We start from the raw sequence: 27,535 nt of genomic DNA, 5'->3' as shown, positions 1-27,535 counted from the left end.
ATGGGGATGATAACACATAAAATGGGGATAATTCACAACTCTGTTGGATGTTTTAATGAGATGATATATATGAAATCTTTATGCCAGTGCTGAGTGCTTAGCATGTGCTCAGTCAAGGGTAATTAGAATGACAATGATCTGACTTCCAAGGGTACAAAGCTGCCCTTCCTCCCCTAGGAAGGAAGTTTGGACAAGGAAGGAGGGGAGCATGAGGTCCTGAAGGTACCACACATGCGGTTTTGAGTCCGCGGTCAGTGAAACCCACAGGCGGGGATGAAGCAGGCAGAAGGGGCATGGGCCTGTCCGGAGGGTGCTACTGACCTCTCCACCCAGCTCTTGTAGCTGGGGATGTCCTTGGCATAGAGAAGCTTGTTTGAGGGGGAGTCCTTGCCCAGCCGGTGCTCTGACGTTGAGCAAGAGTCCATGAAGGTCTGGGCCACCACGGAGAGGCAGGCGTCTGTGATGCTGCCCTTGTGGATGTCAAATACAAACTGTGGGTTCTTGATCACGTTCACCCAGAAGCGCAGAGGGAGGCTGTAGGAGAAGGCAGAGCAGACCCTGAGGGCTGCACCTCCATGCCCCTGATGCTGTCCCTACTATTCCTCCCCTTCTCCGCAAACGCAAATGAAATCACAGAAAACTGGTCCAGCCAGGGCTCTAATTCAGCCTAAGCTGTTCCTGACACTGGGAGAAAAGGAGAGGGACCATTGTACCCCAAGGGGGCCTGACCCTGCTCTCCAACAACTGAGGGGTGGGTGTGGTGGGTTCTGTTCCCTCCCAGCGGTCTTTTCCAAAGGCCTCTGTGCCCCTTGGGAAGCCCAAGCATGGAGGACTGCACAATTTTTCAAGCTTCAAACAAAGCCACCAGGCTCCTAGAGTCCCTGCACCATGCCCGTGGCCATTGTCCGGAAGGATGCCGAGGGCAGCCCCAGGCATTGCCTCAGAGCGGGCACAAAGGGCGCCACCTGTGCTCCCCGCCCAGCCCTGCTGCCGGGAGCCTTTCCCAGGGCTGGCCAGTCCTGGCTGGGCTGAGGAACAGGCTCCCCTGGGGGCAGGTCTTTCACGACTCTCCCCAGGGCCTTCTCGGATCTGGGCAGAGGCAGAGGGAGGAGAGGAGGTGGTTGTTGGCAGGCTGGGAATGACTCACTGGGGCTCAGAGTTTTTCCCACCCCAAGAGAAACTGATCAGTCGTCAGGAGAGTCCCTTCTGCAACCCGGGAATTTATAATCGGAGGAGAATGCGTTTTCTCTGCTCCTTAGGCCATAAGGAGGATAAGCCCATTTACTCCCCTTCAAAACCAGAACAGCTGCTGTTGCTGCCGCCTTTTCCAACTCTGCCTTCTCCACCAGCTGCCTGCAGGGCCTTAACTCTTTGGGCTCCTCTGTGGAGTGTTTGTCCTTCTGGCTGGGGATAACGTTCCAGCAATCCAGCCTCCCCCTCTTCTCCCCTTCTTCATCTTCTCTTGACTCTCAAGGGCCCCAAACTTTCCCAAAGCTCTCATTCATGCCACGTCTTGGGAAAGATCAGCATTACCCACTCCAGTGCCTGCATTATGATTTCTGCTTATCTTGCAAGGTACAGCAGGATCACTCACTTTCCTGTAACCCGGGAGGTGCTGCCTCGGCTGAGAGGTGACTCATCTCTTCCACCCTCCCCTTCCTTGGGCAGCTCTGGGGAGCTTCTAATATTCTCTCCTGGGACATTAGCTATTTGAGGTCTAGATATGGGGACTTTCCCCACCACAACTCCAGGGTAGGGCATTTCTATGACTTGGGTCTGGCCAGTAACAGATGGCACAGGGCAGGGATCATCTAGAACTTTCTCTTGATTTCCCTGAAATTGGCCACTTCCAGTGCTGGGCTGGGGAATCCTCCAAAGCAAAGGAGACAGCCATGGCCCTGCCCTGGGAAGGCAGGTAAAAGGGCTGCCCCGGTGAAGTGCGCTGTGGGCTCCTTGCCCCACGACCCCCAGAGTCTCTCCATTTCACTCCACTGTGATCAAAGCTGCAGACTCAGAGGCCTCGGCAACCACTACACCCCGGAGGAGGAAGGAATATTTGGGGTTGGGGTTGAGTTTTTCCAAAGTGTTTGCTGGTTGCTAGGACTTTTGATTCCTAAATAACAGACGGGGCCCATCTGTGTCGGCTCTGTTTTCTGAGGAGATCGCTGATTCCAGACAGCTGTGTGGGCTGCCTGCCCAGCCCAAATGCCTGGACCTCCTCTCTCCCCTCAGTGTGCTCTTTACTGAAGGAAGGGTTTTGATTCCAGCTCTTGGTCGGGCCCTGTCTGACCTGGAACCCAGCCCTTAGCTTGGTCTGTGGGCCAGGTTCAAAACCCAGGAGAGAAAAGTCTTATGCCAGGGGCCTGTGGGAGCGGCTTCTCCCACTGCTGGGTCTGGCTGTGGTGGTTCCCTTAGGAAAGTCATGCCTGCAGGACATCCTGCCTGGCTTCCTGAGAGCCATGGCGCCCGGGAATAACTTGGCCTAAAGGGATCAAGTTTGCAATGACAGTGGGCTAGAGTCTACAGCAGGTGCGAGCTCTCTCCCCAGCAGTGGCCAACTTCCCCAGGGGACAAAGTTTAACTCAGGGCTTCGCCTGTCTCAGGAAGTATCTTCGATTCCGCTCTGCTCAGAATGCCGACACTGCCTGGCTTTGAAGCTCTGCTGCTAGGTCTCAAACGTGGCTCTTTGTGTGGGTTCCCCCAGCTCCCTTTCCTGAGAACCAGAGGCCTCAGAGTTAGGGAGGAGACGCTTCTTGGGGGAAGGGTCTCAACCCAAAAGTGCAGAGCTCAAGCACGCATCCTGGTGCCGGGCCCTAAGCCAGGCAGGCCCCACTTGGCGCCCGCACCTGGGGACCATGTTGGGTCTGCAGAGCACATGTGCGCTATTTGTCCTAGGAGCCTCAGATTGCCCAGCCATAGCAGAGAACACGCTGCCCATCTCCCTGGTCCCTGCTGGTCCCCACCCCCACAGCTTGCGGCCTCTCTAGGCTACAGCTCCCCCTGGGCTCCCCGAGGGGTTACCAGTTGCTTTTCCAGGTGTGCCGCACATCTGTGTCGTGGATGCTGTGTCTGTCTGCCTGCTCATCCAGGAAATCAAACATGTACTTGATGGCCAGGGGGAGAGCGCTGCCCCGGTGCACAGTGCTGAACAAGGTCTCAAACAAGTCGTCCACGAACTTCTGCAGGGTGCCCTGGTGGGGGGCGGCGGGAGAGTATGAGGTGGAGGGTGGGGGAGGCGGGGGGAGGTGGGCCGGCAGGCAGCAGACGGGCAGACCAGATGGTGCCTTGGACGGATCCTGCCTTGGAAATTTCTCTGCGATGCCAGGCTGTGCAGACAGTGTGGTGGGGGTGGTGAGGGGACTGATGGGGTGTGAGGTGGGGGTGCTGAACAGGCTGCAGATTCCTGGGAAGAATCTCTCCTCCAACCTGCAGCCACATGCTGCATTTATGCTTTGTCCATGCCAGGCGGATGTGGGTGCAGGGTGTTTGATAGGAAGACAACGAGGGCTCGGAGTCCAGGCTTCTCACCGGGAGTGGAGGGGACAGGCTGGTACGAGGGGGTGTCTGAAGAACAAGCTAGGGGACTGGGAGCCTCCTGGCAGGACCATGGAGGTCTGATAAGAAGGTGTTAAGAGGCTTACGATATTGGTGGCCTGGGATAAATAATGTCTGGAGTGGGGGTGCAGGTGAAAGGTCCAGATCCAAGAACACCCCGGCACAGTCCTGACCCACAGGGCCTTGGAGGGTCTCAGGGGCAGGGACAAGGTTGGCTCAGGGTCTCACATTTTATAGGTTCAAGGAACACCTCTGAAGGGAAGGAATATCTCTAACCTTTTCTGGTTTCTCTTTGTTGGTCTCTTATTAGCATATTAGGCAAAGCAAAATTTGAGATGCGTGGTCTGATGGTGTTTTTCTGTGCCATTTCTGGGAGCAAGTCTGAGAGCTGTAATCTGGATGCCACTGTATTAGAATTTCAGCGGCACTTTTGTGGGGTCAGTCGGGGAGAGTATTTGAAATCTGGCCTGGCCTGGCAAAAATATGGGCCGTGTGATCGCCATACTTATAGACATATTTGTTCTCTGCTAGGGAAGCTGGAAGACAGCTTTAGATCACAGCTTCCAGCACTGCCGCTGCTGCACTTCCTTCAGCAGTGGGCGTGGATGGGTTGGGATGGGAAGAGCGCGCCTTCTCTTGGATTATTGGCAGGACCAGGTCTTGGTGCTTTCCCTCCCATTGTGGCCAGAAAGTGGGTAGAAAAGGCAATGATGGTGGAGGCTGCCATATCTGTCCAGCTAACAGCAATAAGAAAACTCCAATATCTTCCTGAGGGGTAAGGGGCCCGGAGGTGAGAGAGCCACTCCTCTGAAGAGTAATGGTGGTCTTGAGGAGTGGGCCAGAAGCAATGATACCGTTATGATTTTTGCCAAAGGGTAGAGAACAGCAGTGGCCTGATCCCCTGAAAAGCCCGCCCCAGGACCTGGACCTACTTGTCTGAATGGGCCCCCTTTGACAGACAGATTCTGTGACCTCCTCCCTGTGCTGTAGGGGGCAGGATGGACCCTCCCTGGGCTGGGCAGAGCAGAGGTTACCTTGGTGGCCAGCAGCCGGGTCAGGTAGATCTCAGACACCATCTTGCTGCCCCGGTCACCCTCCTTCTGGTCCCCATGGTCATGGTTCTTCACCAGATGCCACACCTTGACCCCACTCTCCAGGTCTGGGGTGATCATGGGAGCCCGGGACCGCAGGCTGTCAGGACTGCCTGTGTACCTGAAGGAGGAGTCTGAGGAGAAGGGGGCAGTGGAGGCCTGTAAGCAACTGATTTCATCATCTTTGCTTGTAGAATCCTTCTAGAATCCCTGCCCCGCTTTCAATTAGAAGGGGACCCTGGGACTTCATATTTGGTGGGTCATTTCAGGGATCCTTGGTTAGCATGAGGACAGCCTGAAACCTTTTTATAAAAAGAGGAGTTAGAAATTCTTTGAGCTGGAGAGACCCTTGGGAATTTGGGAGTCCGCCCTCCTCTGATGCTTCCAGCAAAGAATAATCAATAGGTAAAATGTCAACCAGATATTTTCATAGGGGCTTTGATAAAAATCTGGATACTAAGGAGCTGTGAGTAACTCTTAGGAATTAATGGGTCCCTTCTTACTTGGGGCCTAGAATATGGAATTGCCAAGGCCTTTTTGGAGCTTCTGGCCACACTCCTGAGGTATCCTTTAGCTGGACGGCCCAAAGCCTCAGTGCATACACAAAACCAGAGAAAATGGAGTAAGAGAGAGTGAAGTACTGAACCTCATTGCCCAGAGGGCACTGGGGGCTCAGCACTCCTCTGGGGTGGATGGGCTATGATGGCCAATTTATTGCTCGAATTGGGAAGTGTCCCAATTTTTGAGGGTAAAAGGGGGTCACTATTAATAATGCAGCCAGGACAATAGGCATAAACTGGGACTGCGATATATGAACCTCCCCTCCAGTGCCTCCCTGGTTCTGGGCCCCTCAAACTTCTTCCCCAGGGCTATCAAAGGAAGAGCACATGGTGCCACCTGCGCCCACAGCTCTGAGGAGATGGGCTGCTCTGGGAATGACTGGACGAGGGAGGAAGGCAAACAAATGAGCAAAGGCTTTTGACTGGAGGCTGGCAGCAGCAAGGGCTTCCTGCTATCAGAAGGCATGGTGAGGGGTCCCTGGTAGGTCACAGAAGACTCCCCTCTGAGTGGCCCAGACTGCCTTCTTGGTCCTCACCGTATCTGCTGATGGATGTCCGGGAGATGCTGGCAGAGGCAGGGATGTTGTAGGAGGAAGTCTGTTTGGGGACCAGAGCCACCACCGATCTGTCTGACACCTGAGAAGGGTGTAAAAGATAGTGTGGGTGAATGTCAGTGTCTTGGGAAATTGAATAGTCAAGTGTTTCTAGAAGGTTACAGAATAGGTGTGGGGTAGAGCACGAGGAGTTCAGGAATACTAGAAGTAACAATTCCTGCTGTCCAGACTGGTAGCTACTCACCACCTGTGGCTATTGAGCACTTGAAATTTGGTGAGTCCAAACTGAGATGCACGGTAGGTGTCTGAACTGAGATGTACTATAAATGTACAATACACACTGGTTTCAATGACTTAGGATGAATAAAAATAAAACAAACTAGCTCATTAATAATTTTGTTGTTGTTGAGGAAGATTAGCCCTGAGCTAATATTCTTTGCCAATCTTCCTCTTTTTGCTGAGGAAGATTGGCCCTGAGCTAACATTTGTGCCCATAATCCTCTATTTTTTGTATATGGAACAGCCGCCACAGCATGGCTTAAGGAGCGGTGTGTAGGTTTGCGCCTGGGATTCTCACCTGTGAATCCCAGACTGCTGAAGTGGAGTGCGCAAACTTAACCACCACGCTACTGGGCTGGCCCCCACATTATTAATTTTTATATTGATTACATGTTGAAATGACAACTATTTTAGATCAATTGGGTTAAAAAAAATGTTCTTAACACTAATTTCATCAGTTTATTTTTACTTTTTAAATATGGCTAGTAAAAATTTTAAAACTATACCTGTGGCTTGCATTACATTTCTATTGGACAGTGCTGGGCTAGACCCAGCCTCCCTACAACCTTGTGAGTTACATACAATTATTCCCATTTTACAGATGAGGACATTGAAGCATCAAGAAGCTAAGCAACATCCTCAAGTCATATAATTAATACAGGGAAGAGCCAATATTTGTAGCCAGGTCTATTAGGCCCCAGAGCACATGTTCTCCTCATGATATCCTAATTTGAGGTTTTATTTCAAGTCACACTAGTCTGAAGCCCATTTTCCCTGTTGGCTCTGATTTCTTTCTGGCCTGGGTCCTATAATGCCTGGGCCACCTTGAGTTTCACCAACAAGGCAGTTGCTCTTGGGGAGTCAGAGGGAAAGATGGTGTCTTGCCCCGTTCTCTGTGAGGGTACCCAGCACTCAGCCTGGAGGGAAAGGGCTGAGAAATGAGGAGCCATATTGAAGACATTTGGGGCCATTTTGATTTAACATTACCCTCCATCCAATAAAAACGGAGAATCCCCAGAATTGTGGAGATCCAATTAAACCCCTAACGCAGAGGGAATAAAACAGCTATAATAATGTTATGGGCCATAAAACATTCCTATTAAACCATTTTTTATTTTAACAATTTTTATGAACTTTATAAGTTTGATTTATAGCTGTACCAGTCATAAAACCATCTTTCTGGGTCTTAAATTGTCAGTCCCTCTCTCCCACCAAAAAAGAATTAAATGTGGGGAAGTCAAACTATAAATGAACATTAGTGCTAACGAGATTCCCTGATAGCCGGTTTTAGTAGTGGTATTTAATTTCACCCTCCCCATAAATCTGCGGGAGCCAGGGAAGTTTTTTAACATCTCTTTGTTAATTAAGATTATGCAAATTTTCTCCTATAGGGGCTCCAAGGACCTTTGACTCAAGGGAAGGTAAGATAGGGCAATGCTCTGACTTGATGGTACAGAGCTGCCGGGCCCTGCACTCCCCATCATGCCTGGAAGGTGCCAATGCTCCATGGCTTCCCAGCTGGGGCAGCTCCCTGGACAGCCAGCAGTTTGCACCATCAGCACCAGGTCTGGAACTGAGGGGGACCTCTTCCCCTCTGTCTTTTAGGAACTCTCCTTGCTATTGACAGCCTAGAAATGATCCTTTGAAAGCCTGACAGGAGCAGGGGTGTTCACTCCCAGAGGAACAGATTAGGTTATCATTTATGGTTTGTTGTCGCCCAAAGGAAGATTCACAACGTGACTCGAATGACCACAGTTCAACTCAATTCCAGGTTTCATCGCTAAATCTCTCTTGTCCTCAGTTCTCAGAATTTCTTTCTCTCCACAAACAGGTGGTGCAAAGCTGGGTCAAGATGCTTGGCGGGGTCTGATCGTGGCTCTGCCACTTACTAGCTACCAGGCTTCGGGAAAGTTGCTTAACCCTTCTGTGCCTCAGTTGTCTCATTTGTCAATGGGGATAATAACTGTGTCCAGGTTTGCTGAAGGGATTAAAGGAGTGAGGACAGGTAAAGGCTGAGAGCCGCCTGGTGCCCAGTGAGCACTCAGTAAGAAGTGGCATTCGTGTTGCTATTATGAGCATCATCATCACTGTCTCCCAAAGGGAAGAATAATCCCCGTTGTCCCCTGTCACTGAGGGCGAGAGTGTGGAAAGTACCTTGCATGCAGTAAAGCTCAGTAAATATTTGAGGAATGAATGAATACATGAATGATAAATGACACCAGGGAATTAAAGTGCTTTGTCTGATGAGCTCTGAAAGAACAGAATATTCCATTCTTCTGATTGGGAGCCATAGGACGGACAGCCCAGTAACAAGCGTTAGGGCATCACAGACAGAGAAGAAAGGCCCCACTCCTGCCCTTGAGAAACTTAGGATTTGGGGCCATAATGCTATCTCTTTCGCACTTTCTTCTTCAGCTCTAATGGTTCATTACACCTGTGCTACAGGATGCATTAACACTGTGTGAAGTGGACGTGGGGGTGGAATCAACAAGGAGTGATTATAGCTACAGCGGATGTAAGTATACATCCTAGGTGCCCCACCTGTTGATTCTAATCCTTCCAACCACCTTCATAAGTCAGGGTTGTTATCTCCATTTTACAGATGAGGAGCCTGAGGTTCAGAGAGGTTAAAGTCACACCACCAGCAAGTGGGGAAGCAGGGGTTTAAATACAGCTCAAAAAGCCTCTTCTTTTCCTGCTACACCACACTCACTCCACCTGGGGCGGGGGTCCAGTCAGAGTGTCAGCACAGGGAATGTGGGCCAGTAGGGGGGATGGAGCCTGGAGAGGTGCATTTTGGGGTCCCCAAGTGTCCCCTACCAGCTTCCTCTGGGAGCCTCCCAGACAGCTCCTGTTGGCCTTCAGGGCCCCCAGTGGCCTGGTTGATGGTAACTCGGTGCTTGCCAGCCCAGCCTGCCAGCCTCGCTGCACCCTCCCCATGTGAGGCACAGACGTGAGGATGTTACCAATCCGGCAATCCCACAGGGTCTTGCAGCCTGAGGCGCTTCCTCTGGCTGGTTTCATTTCCCTCGGTGTCTCTCATTTCTAGCTTCTATTTTAGTATTTTTCCTGAATCCCAACCAGCCCACCTGTGCTTAATCTTAGGGAGACCTCCAGCCATGAGTGGTTACAGTGGGAGGGAAGGGGAGATGGGAGCAGATACCTCCTGGATCTTCTGCTCTTTTGCTGGGATTTTTTTTGACTGTTCATTCAATGTGTGTGCCAATATGCTAAACATTTTATCTACTATATTTAATCTATTCCACACAACTTTATGGGGCAGGGATCACTATCCACCTCACTTTACAGAGAAGAAGGAAGAGAGCCTAAGTAATTTCCCCAAGGACAGCAGCTAGGAAGTGGCAGAATGTAAGACCTGAAGACGAATCTATCCCATTCCCCTCAACACTCCAAGACAAGTGTAAGCTGCATTAGTAAGAAGCCACAGAGAGAAAGTGGCAGACGCCTGTGGTGGTTGTCCTTGTGGAGGACTTGGCAATACGCAATTGTTCTGCAGGCGTAGAGATGTATAGGATAGAAATGCCTAGCCTTACCCCAGACCAGCTAAGTCAGTTTCTTAGGGTGAGTCTGGGCACTCTTTTTTTTTTTTTTGGCAACATTTTATTATGGAAAATTTTGAACAAGATCATAAGTGTAGAGAAGAGCATAGTCAACCCACGTTCCCATCACCCAGCTTCAACAGTCATCAACTCACGGCCAGTCATCCATACCCCAAGATACTTCCCCACTATGCAGAAACTGAAATATAATAAGGTGCACTTGAAATTTACACAATGTTATAAGCCAATGTGACCTAAATAAAATACTTAAAAAAAAAAGAAATTATTTTATGAGACCACAGAATACTAGGCACTCACGTTTTTGATAAGTACCCTCAGTAATTGTAATCGGTAGCGTGAATCACTGCTTTAGGCTCAGGGAGGAGGAGGAAATAGGAGATAAGAAAACCCCTTTAAGGCCTTTGAGGGCCTTGGAGCAAACCTTAGAGGGAAGGAGACATTCTGGGAGGTCAAAGGTCCTTAGGGCAAAGCCCCTGAGCAAACCGAGAGGCCCCGCCCTCACCTGATAATGCATCAGCGTGTTGAGCCGCTTCCAGTCACCCTCGATCTTGGTGGTGATGTCCTCGTCTTGCAGCACAACTCGGGCGATCCGGCCTTGACGCCACTCTAGGTGGAGGGGGTGGTACAGGTAGCAGTGTGAGGGGGTGGGGGCTGCGAGCCAGGATCACCCCGTCATGCCTCCTCTAGGGACCTGGCAACCCCAGCTCCCTCAAGCTGGTGCAATGATAGCGCTTAAGATGTCTGGGGCTCCATGAGGTCAAGGCAGCTGGGGGAAGTGTGGGCCTCACCAGAGCTGCCACATCTGAGCAGGTAGTGCCCTGGGAGAAGTATTTCAGGTGGCCCCTCACCTGGGCAGGACCCAGTCACGCCCCCAGGAGGGGCTGTATGCCAGGCAGGGCTTCCCATCTTCCCATTCCATTCCACAGCCCAAATGCCCTCCTGGAAACTGCTCGTCCACCCCCTCCCCAACACTCCAAGGCCAGGCCTCCTACCCAAGTCCATGTCAACAGCCCTCGGCCGCTGGGAATAGGGCACGTTCTTGTAGACAGCATCGAGGATCTTCTCCTTGACTTGCGTGATGGTATCACAGTTTAGCACCTTCACTGGGATCTCTGGACTGTTCTCATTGTCAGGGTTAACACAGTTCAGGATCTACAGGTGGCAAGAGAGTGGGAGCAGGATGGGAGTTGAAAGAGCAATTTGAGGGAGAGGGAGTGAGGCCTTGAATCTTCTCTTTCCAAGGCTCGCCCTCCTTACAGGAGAAACAGGGGTGCCTCTCCATGCCTCAGTTTCTCTCACCTTCCTGCTGTCTGCCAAATGACAGCGTGAGTCATTATGCCCACCCCTTCCTTCTCAAAGAACCGGGACTCTACTGTCTAGCTCCTGGATGGCTTAGGGGAGGGTCTGATCCTGGAATGAGGCACCATAGGGGTTTAGAGATGGTTCCAGGTGTATCAAGGGGTGGCCTCACACTTTCCCAAAGCCTCTATATTAGGAATCAACAGCCTCACATTTTTTTACCATAATACTAATTTCCTCATACCTATTGGTAGGTGATCTTTTTTCTCCCCCTAATATTATCTTGGGTAAACTGAGGCAGAGAGAGCTCTTTGGGCCCACCAAATGAGATGGGGAGGGGGAGCCCAGGAGTGTCTGCCTGCCCTTGGTACACTTAGCATGCCCCTTGGACTTGCCCCAGGCCGGTCTCTCAGCCTCTTTATTGACCCCTCAGACTGGCTTTGTGCTCAGAAGGCAAAGTACGGATCAGAGGTAGGAGGTTTGCGCTGTCCCCTGAGCTTCCAGCCTCCTCACCAGGGTCTTGTACTCGATCTGCTGCCGGATGAGCTTGTCCTCGCTCAGGGAGTAGCGGGCCTCGCCTGTGATGGCGTCGATGGGGCCCTTCTCCATCTGCTGCTTGATGGCACAGTAGAGCATGAAGAGTGGCTCCCCCGCACACTCCTGTGGGCACAGGCAGGGCGTGGGGCATGTGGTGGCACCAGCCTCCTTCCTTCCCTCTCCTGACCTTGCTCCTAGGCCCACTTTGCTTTGGAGCACCCTGGCCAGGTAGGTTCCTGTTCCTGAAGGGGATCCCCATGCAGCCCTGATGGCCAGGCACAGAGGAGGAGCCCCCCATCTTACTCCCACTCTTACCTTCAGGAACTTGTGCAGGAGGAAGGCAAACCAATTGGTCAGCATCTTCTCAGCCACAGACTCTGTCCTGGGGAGGCAGAAGGGACGAGGGGCAGTCCTTTACAGAGGGGTCTCAGTGCGGGGCAAGGCTTGTTGTATGGGCCATGACCCAAGAGAACAAGGTACGAAAGAACACAGGGCTGGGAGCCAGGACACCCAGGTCCTAGCCCAACTCTGCTAGTAGCTGGAAGTGTGACCTTGGGCCAGAGGCTTCTTTCTGGGCCTGAATCTCCTGTGGAAATGGAGTAGTACTACAGGTCTGTGGGTAAAGGTGTTGAGCACCCATCCCACAGGGCTGTAAAGGACCCCTTCTCCCTACTCCCTCCTGGCTTCAGGGTGATAAATAGAGTTTCCCTGTCCCTCTGAGATTCCTCGCATGCCTGAATACTCTATTTTCCACGTCCAGAAGGTCCTTGGTACCTGCCCCTCCAAACACTCACAGTCGGACTGCCTGGGTTCAAATCCTGGCTCTGCCATGTACCGGCTGTGTGAGCTTGGGCAAGCTGTTTCACCTCTCTGGGTTAAGTTTCCCCATCTCTAGGTGGGGACAACAATAATAATAATAATATTTATCCCACAGAGTTGTCAGGGTTGAATGAGTTAATATATGTAAAGTGCTAGGAATAGCGCCTGGTACCCATAGCTGTCATCACTGTGGTCACATGGGGTCGTGGATCCCAGCTCCTCAGGTAGAGAGCAGTGTGGGGAAGTGTTTAGCTGACAGGTATCTGCTCCTGCAAGCACCGCCCCTCCCCCACCCCCATCCTGGGCCGCAGATCTGGGGACTTGGGAAGGAACAAAGCGGCTGTGACAGACCCTCAGTGATGGGGATGCCGGAGGGGTGTTTTAACTCCCTGCACGTGGTGCAAATTATATCCTCTGGTTGCAGTAAATCCCAGGCATTTGCCAGGGCGGCTCAGCAATCTGGGTCTGGGAGAGAGTGACAATGGCAGAAGAAATTGTAGCTTTCTCCCCTGGCCCCTCCCAGCATCCTCTCCCTGCATTGTGCCTGAGATTAGCTCTAATTTAAATACAACAGTTCTTAATGAGAGTTTCTAATGCTCAGATTGGCAGGATAGGGGCTCAGTACTCATAAAACAAAGCCGTCCCTTCTCCCTCCTCACCTCACGTGGGACCTGGATGCCTGAGACCTTGCTCAGAGAAGGCAGTGAAACGGAGGTGGCGTATACCAGTCTTTGCTGCCTGAGGAGCTCTGAAGCTGTGCTCAGTTTCCTGGGGCCTCCAGAGACAGTGGACCCAGGGGGTGGATGCCAAGGTCTCCAACCTTCTCCTCTGCCAGGAAAATGGCAACTGGGGAGGGGATGTGTGGTGGACACTGGTGATTCAGATCCAGGCAGCTGGGTGCTGAAGGGACAGGCTGCACTGAATCTCTAGCCCGGCGCTGTCCAACAGGACCTCCAGTGATGACGGAGATGTTTTCTATCTGCGCTGTCCAATATGGCGGCCAATGTGTGGCACCTGAACCCTTGGACTGTGGCTAGTGTGATGGAGGAACTGAATTTTACATTTTATTTCATTTTCATTCATAGCCACATGTGGCTATCCTATTGGACAGTGCAGCTCTAGAGGCACAGGGAGGGAGAGAGAGACTGCGAGACAGGTGTTATTAGTGTCATTTTGTCCATGAGGAAACTAAACAGCAGAGAGGCCATGTCACTGGCCCAAGATCACACAACTAGCAAGTGGCAGAGCTGGGGTTCAAGCCGAGATCCGAGCCGAGGCCTGTGCTCCTCCATCAGGCTTAGCAGCTGCACACCCTGCACAGCTGCCCAGGCTGAAGGAAGATCAGACTGCACTGGGAGACACACGGACAGGGGTCTTTCTGGGGAGGAGCACCCTCTCCTGCTGCCTATGGGACCTGATCTAATGAGGCCTCACAGCCCTGTTCAGATGCCCGCTGCCCGCCCCACGCCCAGCTGCGGGTCAGACCTGCGGAGAAGCAGCTTGGGGTGGTTCTTGTTCTCCAGGTTCTTGTCAATGAGGTCAGAGAGCAGCTGCTTGAGGACGTCGGTGGCGTACTCCAGGCGGCCCTGCAGGCCGGTCATGATGAGCGAGGCCACATTGCCGCGGTCACGCATGGAGAAGCTGCGCTGTAGCTCCAGGGTGCGGATGAAGGTCAGCAGGAACACCTTGTTGTTGATGAGCTGGGCGAAGAGCTTCAGGGCCTTCTCCACGTGCTGCTGCCCGTTGCCCTGCACCTGGGGTGGGGTGATGGGCGCACTGTCAGAGGATGGGCTTTCGGCCTCCTAGCCCGGGCTCTCACTGAGGGCCTTTGCCAGTGGTGACACCAGCAATAGGACCCTCTCCACGACGCCTATATCCACCCCACCCCATTTCTCCCACCCACGATGATGTAGGAATGGCCCGTCTCTGAAGTCTACAGTCTGCTCTGACCTTCCACTGGGTTGGGAGGGTGGGGCTCCAGGCAGAGCCCTCGGAGGGGATGCCGTCCATCTGATTTTCCCAAGAGTACACTAGGAGATGCCCCATCAGACTCACTCCATTTACTAATCTCCCCTTAATCTCCTCCGTCCTGATTTATTATCTTTAGTAAAACAAACCAACAAATGAACAAACAAACCTCACAGAATCATACGTCTTTCCTTAAGCCCCCTTAAATCCATTTGAGAATGAGGCAGAATCTTAGTTAATTAATTCAGTCATTAATTAAAAAATGACAAACAATGAGCCTTCCCCTGGAATCATCCCACAGAGCCCAGGTGCCCCCCTTGGCTGTGATCTTCCTGATCAGGAATATCCCGGTTGTGTTGATGCTGTTGCAAGCTATTTCTCCTCCTCACTCCTGACCTTCCTCCGAGCTGCTGGGCCCCATTGGCATTTCCTAGGAAACCCAGGCCCTGCATCCCTGCTGGGTGGCTGGGTGAGGGCGGCCGGCGTTACCTCCAGCTCCCGCAGCACGGGATGGTCCTCGATGCCAGGGAACAGGACTCGCATCGCATAGGTACGATAGTCCAGGTAGGGGATTCCTGAGCGGTCCAGGTCACTGGTCAGCTCATTGATGTCTGTCTGGAGCTCGGCAAAAGCTGTGAAAGTGCAGTGGATATAGGGAGGCTCAGGAGGGGAACCGGGGCAGGGGAGGGGAGAGATGGGAGAAGAAGCTTGTGAAGGAGGAGCAGGGCCCGGGTGTAGAGACAAGGAGGGTTATAGGGGTGTGTTTACAGAGGGAGTGAGATACCTCCAGGCCCTCTTTCTTAGGTGGTAGGAATATGGGTGATTTCTATATTATTTCCTCCTCTATGCTTATTTATAATTTTGAATTTTCTATGTACTATAAGTGTAATTAAAACAAAGAAAAAGGAAGAACACCATGACTTGGGTCATTCTGTAAAGATATTGCAGATGCTGAAAGCAGGCAAAACAGTGGCCACGGGGATCAAGCAAAGACCAGAACAGGCGGGTTTGCTCCCCTTTTCCAAGAAGGACAATAAATCAGCATACAAAAACCTTGGGGGACAAGGAAAATCAAAATGACCATGAGATGCCACTTCATAGCTATTAGGATGGCTATTACCAAAAATGGAAAACAACAAGTATTGGCAAGGATGTGGAAAAATTGGAACCCTTGTACATTGCTGGTGGGAAAGTAAATTGGTTCAGCTGCTCTAGAAAACAATCTGGTGGTTTCTTTAAAAATTAAACAAAGAATTACCACGTGACTCAGCAATTTCACACCTGGGTATATAACCAAAAGAATTGAAAGCAGGGATTTGAACAGATACTTATACACTCATGTTCCCAGCAGCATTATTCACACCACCAAAAGGTGGAAACAACCCAAATGCCCATTGACAGATGAATGAAGAAACAAAATAAGGTATTTGCATTCAATGGAATGTTATTCAGCCTTAAAAAGGAATGAAATTCTGACACATGCTACAACATGAATGAATCTTGAAGACATGCTAAGTGAAATAAGAAAAAGAGAAATAATGTATAATTCCACTTATATGACGTACCTAGAGTAGTCAAATTCACAGACAGAAAGTAGAATGGTGGTTGCCAAGGGCCAAGGGGAAGTGGGATTGGGGGGTTATTGTTTAATGGGTACAGAGTTTCAGTTGGGGACGGTGAGAAAGTTGGGGATGGTGAGAAAGTTCCAAAGATGGATGGTGGTGATGGTTGCACAATACTGTGAATGTACTTAGAGCTACAGGGCTGGAGGAGGGGAGAGCCCTGGGGTGTAGAGACAGTGAAGGTTAAAACAGTAAATGTTATGTTATGTATATTTTCACACACACACACCACACACACACACACACACACACACACACGAAACTGAGACTAAAACCAAACCCAGCCTTGGGGCGTCCTGACCATCAGGTCCTCGGCCAACAGGGGAGCACCCCTTTGGTGGCAAGCCTGCCTTTTGGTACCTCCTCCCCAGTCCTCCCCAGCCCTGGCACCGGGAGGAGCCGCTGCCCACCTTTCCCCAGCCCAGCTCTTCCCTTTCATCTAGCAGAGGGCTTATTTCTGATCTTGAGGTTTGCAGCAAAAGGAGAAATGTTTTGATTCCTGATTGAGATGTTTACCCAGAGAGCCCACTGGGTCCTCAGCCCGAGGGGACGGCAGGTACACCTGTCACCTTGCGGCTGTGATTGTGTGGGAGATGGAAGAAAACACAATCTCCACTCCCACACACGTCCACAGCCAAGGACGCCAGCAAGCGGTGGCCTTCAGAGAGCTCAGCCTGCAGCACTGATGGAAAACAAACCCTGGGGGAGGGGATAGAGTGGGAGGGGGGTGAGGTGCTCGCCCGCCATTCCTGTTGTTGCAGCTGCTGCTTCCACAGGCTACGAGGGTGGGCGAAGGTGGCCATGCAAGAAACAGGAGCCAGACACTCCCATTTGGGGGATCCAGAGTCTGAGACAACAGGGCTCAGGAGGCTCTGACTGCGGCGAGACTTTGGCCCTGAGAGGAGGAGGAAGGCGGCCAGACTGTGGGATGACTCAGGGCACACGGGGACCAGAACAGTGTGCTCAGGCCTGGGGCCTCACTGTGGGCATCCTTAATAGGACTTCTCTGGCCCTAAGGATAAAGGAAATTCACGGGAAAAGAGAGGTCAAAGTGGAGTGTAATGGCTTGGGGTGGGAGGGATAGAAGTAAAGTTGAGTTGTCTGTAGGGAAGGGGCTAATAAGGCTGGTGAAGAAAGAGGGTCCAGGAAGCGAGGGAGCGCCTCCATTTACCTTCCTTACACTCCAGGGCCACACGGGACTCCAGGTTGTCCATCTGCATCTGGAGCCTTTTGAGAGTGAGGTCGTTTTCCCGGGACTTCCTCTTGTAGGCGATGAGGACGATGATGACGATGATGAGGAGGAGGCTGCCGCCCGCCGCGATGCTGACGATGGCTGGCAGGGTCAGCAAGCTGTCTGAGACGACGCTCACCGAGCCGGGCGAGAACACCATCCCGCCCACGTGAACCTGCGCATTGCACACACACAGACGCTGTAGAACCCTGGCATGCCATCGAAGCCTTACGGTTTCAGGAGGAACATGCGAGACCACAACCACACAGTGCAGGTCTGGATACAAAACAACTTCCTGCTTATTATCTGCCTTTCTTTTCTTGTGTTCCCAACTTCTACTCACTTTAATGCAGGGCATGGAGATGAAGAGACATGGAGGAGGTGGAAGAGAGAGGCTTTCTTTATGACAGCTCACACACACACAGTAAGGAGGGAAGGAAATAATAAGGTTTACTCACCATGACCTTGTGCTGCCCCGTGAGGTTGGGAGGCTCGCAGAGGAGCTGTGTCTCGGACACAGTGACAGCGCACGGCGTCTCTCCAATCAGCACCGTGTAGTTGAGTTTGGCACCTCCAGAGGCAGGCGGGCAGAGGTTTTTGCCCTGTAGATAACAGCAATCTTAATAGGAATGATTGACATGTGCGTGCAGAAGTTAATTGCCTATTTAAAAAGATGAAGGAGACGGGGGAAGGGCAGCAATGCAAAGGCCAACAAATGACCACGGTAAGATTTTGGAGAGGACTTCTAACAGCCATAATTTAGAGAGAGAGAGAGAAAATGGAGGGAAGAGAGAAGGAAAGGGAGGAGGAGACCGGGAAAGAGAGGAAGGGGAGACAGAACACTGATCAAGTGAAAATTTGGGAAGACACATGGGATACGCATGAAAGCAGCGGAGTCACAAAACACTTGGACGGACGGATCGTCCAGGGAACCATGACCTCTTGAAACTGTGTGCCGGTTACGGCGGCCACGGAAGTGGTCAATAAAAGGAAATGGTTACTTCCAACGCACCGCAGGGCTTTTGGGTTCTGAAGCTCACAAGAAAAAACAGAAATATTCTACAGTGTTTCTTGAGAATCCCAAGGCAAGATGTGCCGTTCGATGGGTCAATATCTATAAACAAGCTCCCTTTACAGGGAGCTGACAGCTTTGCGAGTCCACGTGTGTGGAAAGGAGCACAAAACCGGCCAGGGGAGCGGGGGCTCTCACCACCACGGTGCGTGGCAGGCCCTGCTCTCGGCGCATTCCTACCTTCAGAATGATGGGGGATCCCGGCTTTTGATCCAAGACTCCAGTAGGGCTGAGCAGTTCAAAGGTCGGGTTGGGGTAGTAGATGAACTTGGTGTCGTTGTAAATGAGCAAGGACTGGACATTGTTAAAGACGAATCCAAACTCGTCCGGCCGTTCCACAGTGTCCAGGCCAGGCCGGTAGTCCGTGGTCAGAGAGGGTGCCAGGCAGGTTAGGGTGGTGGTGTTCACGACTTTACACACCTGAGAGGCCCAGAGCGCAGCATTCAAACGCTGAGCGAGCGAGGCTGGGGGTCTGTCCCCGCCCCTCCCCCCACCTGCTTTGGCCTGTCGCCATTGGGTGACTTGCTTGTCTTCATTAGATGGTGAGCCCCTTGAGGAAAAGGACTGTGAAAGTTTTTTTGGGGGGGAGTTGCATTTTAACTTCATTCATTCATTCACCAACACTGAGCGCCTACTTTGTGTGAGGCAGGGTGCTAGGAGTTGGGGCCATCTAGTGAAATCGTCACAGTCTAGAGGGGGAGACGACCGAGTCAACAAGCATTACAACATGGTCCTGGCAGACGGCCTGGAGCACAGGAGGGGCACTAGCACTGTAAATGCAGGAATGGATGTGAGAAACGCCCTGGCACAGAAGTACAGGTACCGTGGGAGTGTCTGTGCGTGCACGAACATGTGTGCGTGCCCTGAAGCAGAGTGAGCGTGACTCAGGGAAGAAATGAATGAAATCTAATCTGAAGAATGAGTTGGTGACAAGGAGAGGGAGGCGTGGGGGAAAAGTCCCAGGCAGAAGGGACAGCAGCAAAAGCCTGGGGGGTGAGGGAGCATGGAATGTTTGAGGAAAAGTAGCACAGGAGCAGTGTTGGGGGGGGGGTGTGTGTGTGTGTGTGTGGTGGGGAGCAGGAAGTAGTGCGAGATGTGCACCCTGCCAGCATATTGTAGGTGTTCAGTTAATGTTTATCGAATACATTGATGAATGAAAAGGCTCCTTCCGCTCTTTAAATGTTTTACTCATGATCTCTCTCTTCTCCAACCAAGCGCCCCCTAACTCTGCACGGGGGTATAACCTTGGCATTGACACTGAGGTCATAATGTCCTTTCTTTCTTAGTGAACCCTGGTCTTCCAACTAAAATACTAGCTGGGCTGGCCCCTGCTTAGGATGAGTTGTGTCATGCTCTCCTCCAGTGGTTTAGTTCTGGGGCTGCCCAAGGCTGCAGCTGGACTGAAGAAAGCACTACAGGATTCCCGTAGGGCTTGGGAAGAAAACCTGGCCCCCTACCCCCTCTCCTCCTGGCTCCTGCTCCACATGGCTCGGTTTCGGCTTTGGGAGCCACAGTGTCCCAGTAACAGCCAGGGGCATCTGTGAGAACTCTGCCTGCCCAAGTACACGCTGTCCTGGCGGGTCCACACGTGTTGTGTGTCTGGCCAACATACACAGACACGGGTTTCATGTTCAGAAAACAAGACCGTGTGTGAAATTGCAAAAAAGCTGACACTTGCATAGAGATTGTCAGAGTTCCAAGTCCAAGTCTTAACCCTCCCTTTCCAGAGGGAGTTTAAGAGTTTAAACAAAACAGCTCCCCGAGGGCTTCAGGCCACATTGGAGGTCAGTTCCCATTCCTGCCCTTTTCAGCTCCCACTTCAGCAGCTCCTTATGAACCTAATGTCCCTTTCATGTTCCAGCTGGGGACACTCCGGCATGAGGAAGATGAAGGGTGCTGTCAAAAGGGTAGAGTTGAGCCAGGGAGCCTCCGATCCTGGGCTCTGCAGGGCAGACACCCAGCCTGAGTGCACTCCTCCACTCCCCACCCCCGTCTCTTCCCTGCTCATTCCGGCACCCCTAGTCTGAACTCCTCTATGAATAAGCAAATCACCCAGAACAAGTGGCCTCTGTGTGCTTCCTGCCCCGTGCTGCATCGGCACTTTGTCTGCCAAACATTCCTTTGGGTTTTGCAGCCTTCGCTTCGGCCCTTCTCACTTCTCACTGGGGCTGCTTTAAAACCCAAAGGCAAGGGGTAGCCCCAGTGGGCTGAGGACGTGATGGGGCCCAAGCGGTGCTGTGAGGGCAAAGCGCTTCTTTCCCACCACTCCTAAAAGAGAAGGCATGGGGCGGAATTTATCAGCTTCCCACTGTGGAGCCAGCATGATGGAAAACTACCTGCCCAGGCCTCTCCTCCAGGCCTGCCAGCCTGCAGACTCCAGGCAGGTCACCACTGAGGCTGAGGGCCCTCAACTCTAGAGAGGGAGGAACTACCTCTTAACTCCTTGAAGCACTGAGGTGGCAGAGCAGGGCTGGGGGAAGTGCTGGAGAGACTCCTGCCCAGGGCTGCAAATGCGTCCTGGTGAGGGGAGAGGGCACGCAGGGCCTGAGCCTTCTCAGGCGGATTTCAGGTAGCGGGGAGGCCTTCTCAGCCCAGTCTTCTCTTCAAATGGCTTCCTGGGCACTAATGTTGCAGCTTTTGGAGGTCGACCTTGTCAGTCACGTACTCATTCTCCAAAATGCCCTCTGTACTCTATTAATCGTGTCTTTTATTTCCTGTATTCTGATGCTTTGACATTTGGGGGCTTGCTGACCCTGGAGGGGCTGCCCTTCCCCAGGCCAGCCAGTCCCTAGAGACAGCGAACTTCCCTGCCTGCTAGAGCACGCGCTTCTAATGCAAACCAACCAATCCAGAGCCCATAGCCCCAACCACTTCCTTTCATACTCTGGGCAATGATCCCCCTTCCCTAATCACAGCAAGGCCGGGTACCCAACAACTAGGGACAGCCTCTGGGCCCCTAAAATGATTCAACTTGACCAGTCGCACACCTGCTCACCTTGCTTTGCTAGCTCCTTCCTGTGGAAGCCACAGTAAAGGCTCTTGCCACAGTTTCTCTTTCTCTCTGTGCTTTTTAACCCACTCTGGTGCTTCCCTTTGTGGCCCCCCAGGGCATGGCATGCCCCCTTCTCTTGAATCTGTGAGTAACAAACTACCTTTCCAATGGCACGCATCTCCTGGTCTGTTGGCCTTGCCATACCTGAATAATAATAAAGCCTAAATTTTAAAATATGTACCTAATTTGGGTTTTTTAATTCTTCCTGAGTGTGAGCTTACCATTCCCCTTTGACAAAGGCAGGTGATCTGTGAGCTCCTGGGAACACTCAGCCTTGGTCTGGAAGTGGAGTGGAGCAGCGGCTCTTTCACCCATGATCCAGCTCTACACTTGGGATAAGGAGGCTTATGGTCCTCCTAGTCCAAAGAGCTGTGACCATGGTGGGTCTTGAAGGTGTGATACCGGTGCCCCCATGTCTCTGGCATGATGGGATGTCAAGCCCACTGGCATCTCACATGGTCTAGTTATGAAGAGTCCAGATGTTTGGGATCTAGCTTGGCCCTGCCATCAGCCACTGTTATGATTAGGGGCAAGTCATTACTCCTTTCTGGCCTTAGTTTCCTCAGCTATACAATGAGGGGGTTGGACCAGATGATCCCTGAGACCTTTCCAGATCTAGCCTTCTAGCACGCTGTCATTTTGTCTATTTCTGTGTTTCCTAAGGAAGCCTCAAGCATGCTGGGAATGTGTCAGGGATAAGAGGGTAGATACACCATCCTTCCCATCTCCATCTCAGCCTCATCAATTTCCTGAAGGCCAAAGCAGTAACAACAGTAATTCATATGAAAAATAATGGCCAAAATAGCATCTCCTGGACTATAATTAAGAACAACGTTTCAGAAAATATTGGCTGAAAAGAGTGAGATGGAGCCACTAGAACAAACTAAAAAATTTATAACAGTATATCAGACATTGTGCTCTTATGATCGAGAACTTCCTTAAAATCACAAAAATCCGTAGTCAAAAAAAAATTACACAGCTCTACACAGAGGAGTAAAGTAAAATGTTCAACCTGATAATCTTAGCAACGGGGATGGAATTATCTGCATGTAGTGACTAACGTTTATCAAGTGCCACCCTCAGTGCCAGCCAGCGGCTACATGGTACACATCCACGAGGAGAGTCTTATCATCACCATTTATAGCCGGGGAATGGAGGCTCAGAGAGGTTAAATGACTTGATCATGGTTGTACCCATAACAGATGGTAGGGTCCTGCTTCTAATCCAGAAATGTCTGAATTTGGAGCTAGAATTTCTTCACCCTCCCACATTGCTTCTTAACGGACTTCAAAGTGAATATGGCATAAAACAGGAGCCCTTTTGCTCTGTATCTTTAGCTCAGAAGCCAGTACGTTTATACACTCATTCTATCACCTTCTGACAAGAAATAATTATAATTATAAAAACCATTGAAAGGCTTGCGTATTTGGGGCCATGATTTGGGCTCAGTGTCTTGAACCAACTTTCTTCTCCGGTAGTCAGATGCTCCAGCGCCTAACACAGAGCTCATCACACTGCAAAACACAGACACGTAGCTGTGTTTACCGAGGGCTGGGTGGACCAGCGGTTACTCACATTGACAGATTCTTTGCCATTAAACTTGACTCGGATCCTTGGCTCCTGAATGACATCCAGGTTGAAGCCTGTGATGGTCAGGGGTGTGTGGCCACTGGGAACAAGCAGAGGCTGGATTAGGTAAAGAAACTCTCAAACTGCTACCACCTCAACCCCTGGGGTGCTCTTAGGAGCCACACTTGGGTGAAAGGGACTATGCCATGTGGCAGCCAGGTGCAGTCCTCCCACCCTCCACCTCACCTGGCAATGCTCCACTCTGGCTCGATGCGCTGCACCCGGGGGTCATCGATGTACTCGAACTGCAGGTTGTTATCCACACGGGCTCGGTCGACACTCACGGAAACAGGGACTGGGCCCAGTCCATTGGACGATGGGGGTGAGACACACACGATCTCATTCATTGACCGCCTGGCAGGGAGATAGTGGGACGGTTGTGAAGAAAGGCATGGGCAATAGGGGGCAGCCTCTGGCTTGAAAAGGGGTTTTCCTCTGTCTGAGGGCGTGACCCAGGAGGTGTTCCTGGGTCCTCTACACTCTATACTAGGGAACATGTCCCTCATCAGGGTCCCTCAGTGCCTCCTTTTACCTGAGATCCACCTCTGGTTGGATTAGGGAGAAAATTGCAGGAGGAGATTAGAGAATGTGGGGCAGGGGCAGGGCCCCATGGGCTTTGGGGGAATTCCTCTTTTCTGGATTTTTCTAGAATATGACTATTTTCCCAGTGCTTAGTGTCTGGTCAGTCAGTTAATAAATATCATTGAGCACCTACTATGCAGAGAAGTGAACACACAATCCTTGCCCTTAGGGAGTTTACGGTCCAAGGAGGAGATTATCAGATAATACTGGGCAAGTTGGGTTCGCATTCATGGATTCTTTCAGAATTCTCTCAGGATTCTCTACCTCCCCAGGGCTTCATCGGAGTATCTGACAAATACTGGGTGTTCAATTTTTTATGCACAAGAGACGTCCTGAGGATGAGTCTGTGCGTTTGCTGAGGACCGAGGCCATGCATTCTCTGTGTTTCTAGAAAGTCACCATAGTGGGCACCTCATGAGTGCTGGATCCTGATGGTGACTGGAGAGCTCCTGGGAGCCTTCCTCATCAGTAGTTCTCATAGCCCTCACTTCTAATTATTTTTAAAAGTATCTAGCCCCTATGATACATGAAATATAAATTGACTAGTGGTATATATTTCTCACAGTGACTGGAACGGTGTTTGGGTCCAGGACGTGGCACATAACATGGAGCTGATGGGGCAGGCATATGTGTGAACGTGCACAGGAACATGTGTGCACACACCTCACACATACAGTCTTCTAGTGCTCCTTTGAGCCCATCTCACCCGTAGAACTCGCAGGTCTGGTTGCCCAGGTATACGGCCACGCTGCTCCCAGCCCCCAGGTAATGGCCTGTGATGGTCACCATGGTGCCTCCCGACTCTGGGCCTCGGATGGGGTTGAGTGACAGCACGGAAGGGTTCTTCGGGAGGAAGCAGAGAAATGATCACAGCTCAGGTTTTGCCGAAAGGGATGGACCCACACTAGACTTAACGACAGAAGGAGGGACTGTGTCCTTGCTTGGAGTGGAGATTCTTTTCCTGTTCTTTCTAATCCCAAATGCTCCCTCTGCCTGCCCTGGAGCTGAGATCCTTTCTAAGAAGAGGCTCCGGGCATGTCTGGGGAAGGCAGAAGGGCCACATTTTGGAATTAATTAACTCCCCAGGGAATCCCACGCTCATAACACTGATCGGAAGGCAGAGGTGACACTGACTAATCTATCAATTAGTTTACAAATTGAGAACAATTTGAAAATGCTTCTCTATCTAGAGCCTGTACTGATTTTTTTGGCACAAAATCGATAGGGCTGAATTAAGCGTCCCTGCCTGGATTGGGCCACCAAGAGGCTAAAATCCTCCATTCATGGCCCATGCACATGTCCTTCTCTCCCTCCCTAAGTGTGTGAAGGGCACGGCACGGTGCCCGGCGCAGAGAGCTGTCAGTAAATGTTAGACATGGCTTCTCCAACCTTCATCAGGAGGATGGCCCTTTGTTGGCCAGGACTTTCTAGTAAGCTCACTAAGTTGTAAAATTAAGGCTGAAGCTTAAAAGAAATGTCTGGCCTAAAATGCATCAGGCAGCCGACCTAAATCAGAAAGGAATTGCTTCTGCCTGGAGGGCAGTGGAGTGGAGTAGAAAGTGTAATTAACTGAGCAACTACATAGGTATGAATTCTGGTTCATATTAGCCACTCATTAGTTTCTGGATCACTCTGGGCTTTTGTTTGCTCCTCTGTCAAGAGAGGAGGGTGGGCTAAATTATCTCTTAAAGCCCCTCCCAGCTCTGACATTCTACGGTTTTCTCTCCATCTGTTCTCTCTGTGTTTACTTCTCATACAAGACCCTGTGTAGGAGATGGGGTGGGGTGGCTGCAGGTAGCCGTGGTACTCTCCAATCCGAGAGAGAAGACTAGTGCGAGACAAAAGTGGAGATGCCGGGATAAGAAGGCAGAGACTGGAAAACCTAAAATAAGCAGTAAAATGCTTTAGAGAGAATAGAATTTAGTAGTCTAATGATTTTTCAAAACTCTTAGCAAGGCTGGTTTGACCCCATCTGTGGTGTTAACACTTTTTAAAGAAGAAGTCAATGTGGCAATGTAGGCAAGTGTCAGAAAAGGGACTTTAGGGCCCCAGAAGCAAGTTATTGATTCAGCAGGAATACAGTACCAGCCTTAAAGAAAGCTTTTGTGATTCCACTACCTGTTGCCTCTGTGTGAGGAGATGTTTTCAGGTGAGTGTGTATGAATATGTGCGTGTAACCACACCAACACACGGAGGCAGCTCCCTCGTACACCCCACTCCTGTGGTCCTGCGCACGGACACATGTCTCTGCAGGATTTCAAGTGACTCCTCTAGACTTCCACTTACAATATTCTTGGCAGAAAACAAAGCATGTGGATAAATATAGACCTTTTTAATTAGGTCCCTCAGGCGATCTGTCCTCATTAGGCTGGAATTAGACTAAGATATCACACTGGCGGGACAAAGGGCAGCCCCTCCCCGCCCTGCGTCTGTCTAGGATCCACTTTCTAAGAAAGGCCTGATTTCGCCTTATTTAGAATTCTGACCTGTGGCTCTCTGGGACTCCAAAGTCTCCACAGCACTGTCAGCCACACACGCATTCTAGCCCGGAAAGACAGGCTCGCAAAGAAGTGAGGCCAGAAGTTCCCATTTCTGGTCTCCTACTCAGTCTGCGGGAAGCCTGGAGGTGCCTGGCTTGGCAGGGGGAGTGTGGGAACATCCTGGGAGAGGTCTGGAACAGAAGCTTGCCCTTGCTGGAAGCACGCAGCCTGGCGCTGTACCCCGTACTCACCACAAAGGTGTACTGTTGATGCGACTTGGTCATGAACTCTGGCTTACACTCGCCAATGCACAGGCGCACAGGCCCAGAGGTGGTTCCCACGAGGGCATGGCCCATCTCACAGACGATCCTGAGGAGAGAGCAAACCTTCCTGAGAGGCTTGGCAAGAGCTAGCATCCCTGTCCTCGCTTGCTCACCCAGTCACAGTGAATGACCCATCACAGTCTTGCAATAGTGCTAGACCAAGACTCAGCTTGCTCACACCTAGCTGTGTGACTGTGGGTAAAGTGCTTGCCCTGTCTGGGCTTCAGGCTGTCATCTGTATAGTGAGAAGTTGGACAAGATCATCTCTAAAGCCCCGTCTGCCTCCGAAATACTATGCTGCCTAATTCTCTGAACAAGCCTGTAGTCCCTAGTGCCTCATGCAGTGCCCAGCACGGGGTAGCTGCCCAATATTTGTGGAATAAACCTGTTGTCCAACAGAGATCTAGGGAAGTAATTTAGTGTTCTTTCCTGTGTGACAAGCCAACATTGCAACTCTCCCTGAAAGAGGGAGTGAAAGCTTATTTGCCAAACCAATTCAATTGTGGTTTGTTTCCTGCAGTGAGTTTTAAAAAGGGAATAGATAATCTGGGGAGATAGTGCGAGCCCCAAACAGGAGCTGCCAGCACAATGGAGGAGTGGAGTCCCGAGGCAGGAGGTGACGGGGCGGGGCGGGAGGTGGACGAGTTCATTAGGACAGCAGTTGACACTGGACTCCCACTTAATCAAGAGCAGAGCGCACTTAGCTAGTGGGCGAGGCAGTGAACCGACCCTGGGGGTGGAAGTCACGTCTCACATTAACAGGAGAGCTGGAGGGAAGAGGGGGTGCAGACTTCTCTCTCATGAAGTGCAGATCAATACCCCCAGTGATGACTTCCCTGGTGCCTGAGATAAGTTACAACAAGCACAGTTAGAGCCTGGTTGCCTTAGCCACAGCAGCCTTCTAGAAAGGGTGGGCAGCTGCAGGATATGGGAGGGACTGAAGAAATCAGGCTCTTGGGGGTACCTCTTGTGTGGAATTATAAGGCACGGGGTGGTGGGAAAGGGCCTCACCAGGCTCAGCAAAAAGGAACCAGGGACAGAGGAAAGGATTTTCCTTTCCTCCCAACATCATTTAAGGGTTCAGAGCAGTCTGGTGCCCCTGGTAGGCTTGCTTAGTGGGAGTCAGAAAAACAGACCCCTCTACACTAATCCTCAGTATTATCCTGGCACTGTGGGGAAGATCCGTGTTTAACCGAGCGATGCTTATCTCAACAGCTTCTCTAGGAAGGAAGGTAACTAAACAGAGATTTCATTTCGATGTAATAAAACTTGCATTAAACAAATACACCACACGTTCACAC

At 51.3% G+C, this 27,535-nt stretch overlaps 1 protein-coding gene across 1 annotated transcript in view; it reads right to left on the bottom strand.

Annotated features, from left to right (window-relative positions):
• Positions 1-27,535, bottom strand: part of PLXNA2 (plexin A2) — a 212,657-nt gene that overhangs the window by 6,362 nt on the left and 178,760 nt on the right. Inside the window, exons 14-30 of the mRNA XM_004424854.2 lie at positions 26,163-26,280; positions 24,138-24,274; positions 23,036-23,203; positions 22,796-22,889; positions 18,349-18,588; positions 17,555-17,698; positions 17,037-17,271; positions 14,733-14,875; positions 13,761-14,029; positions 11,772-11,838; positions 11,433-11,579; positions 10,613-10,772; positions 10,123-10,226; positions 5,743-5,842; positions 4,590-4,780; positions 3,022-3,191; positions 322-534 (exon numbers count right to left, since the gene is read on the bottom strand). Coding sequence (XP_004424911.2) covers positions 322-534; positions 3,022-3,191; positions 4,590-4,780; positions 5,743-5,842; positions 10,123-10,226; positions 10,613-10,772; positions 11,433-11,579; positions 11,772-11,838; positions 13,761-14,029; positions 14,733-14,875; positions 17,037-17,271; positions 17,555-17,698; positions 18,349-18,588; positions 22,796-22,889; positions 23,036-23,203; positions 24,138-24,274; positions 26,163-26,280 — 2,700 coding nt within the window. The remainder of the gene's footprint in view (positions 1-321; positions 535-3,021; positions 3,192-4,589; positions 4,781-5,742; positions 5,843-10,122; positions 10,227-10,612; positions 10,773-11,432; positions 11,580-11,771; positions 11,839-13,760; positions 14,030-14,732; positions 14,876-17,036; positions 17,272-17,554; positions 17,699-18,348; positions 18,589-22,795; positions 22,890-23,035; positions 23,204-24,137; positions 24,275-26,162; positions 26,281-27,535) is intronic.

The sequence above is a fragment of the Ceratotherium simum genome, chromosome 2 (genome assembly GCF_057802395.1).
Source record: "Ceratotherium simum simum isolate JZ-2026a chromosome 2, ASM5780239v1, whole genome shotgun sequence".
NCBI lineage: Eukaryota > Metazoa > Chordata > Mammalia > Perissodactyla > Rhinocerotidae > Ceratotherium > Ceratotherium simum.
Note: the sequence above shows the minus strand (reverse complement) of the source record. Positions and strands in the feature narration are given on the sequence as shown.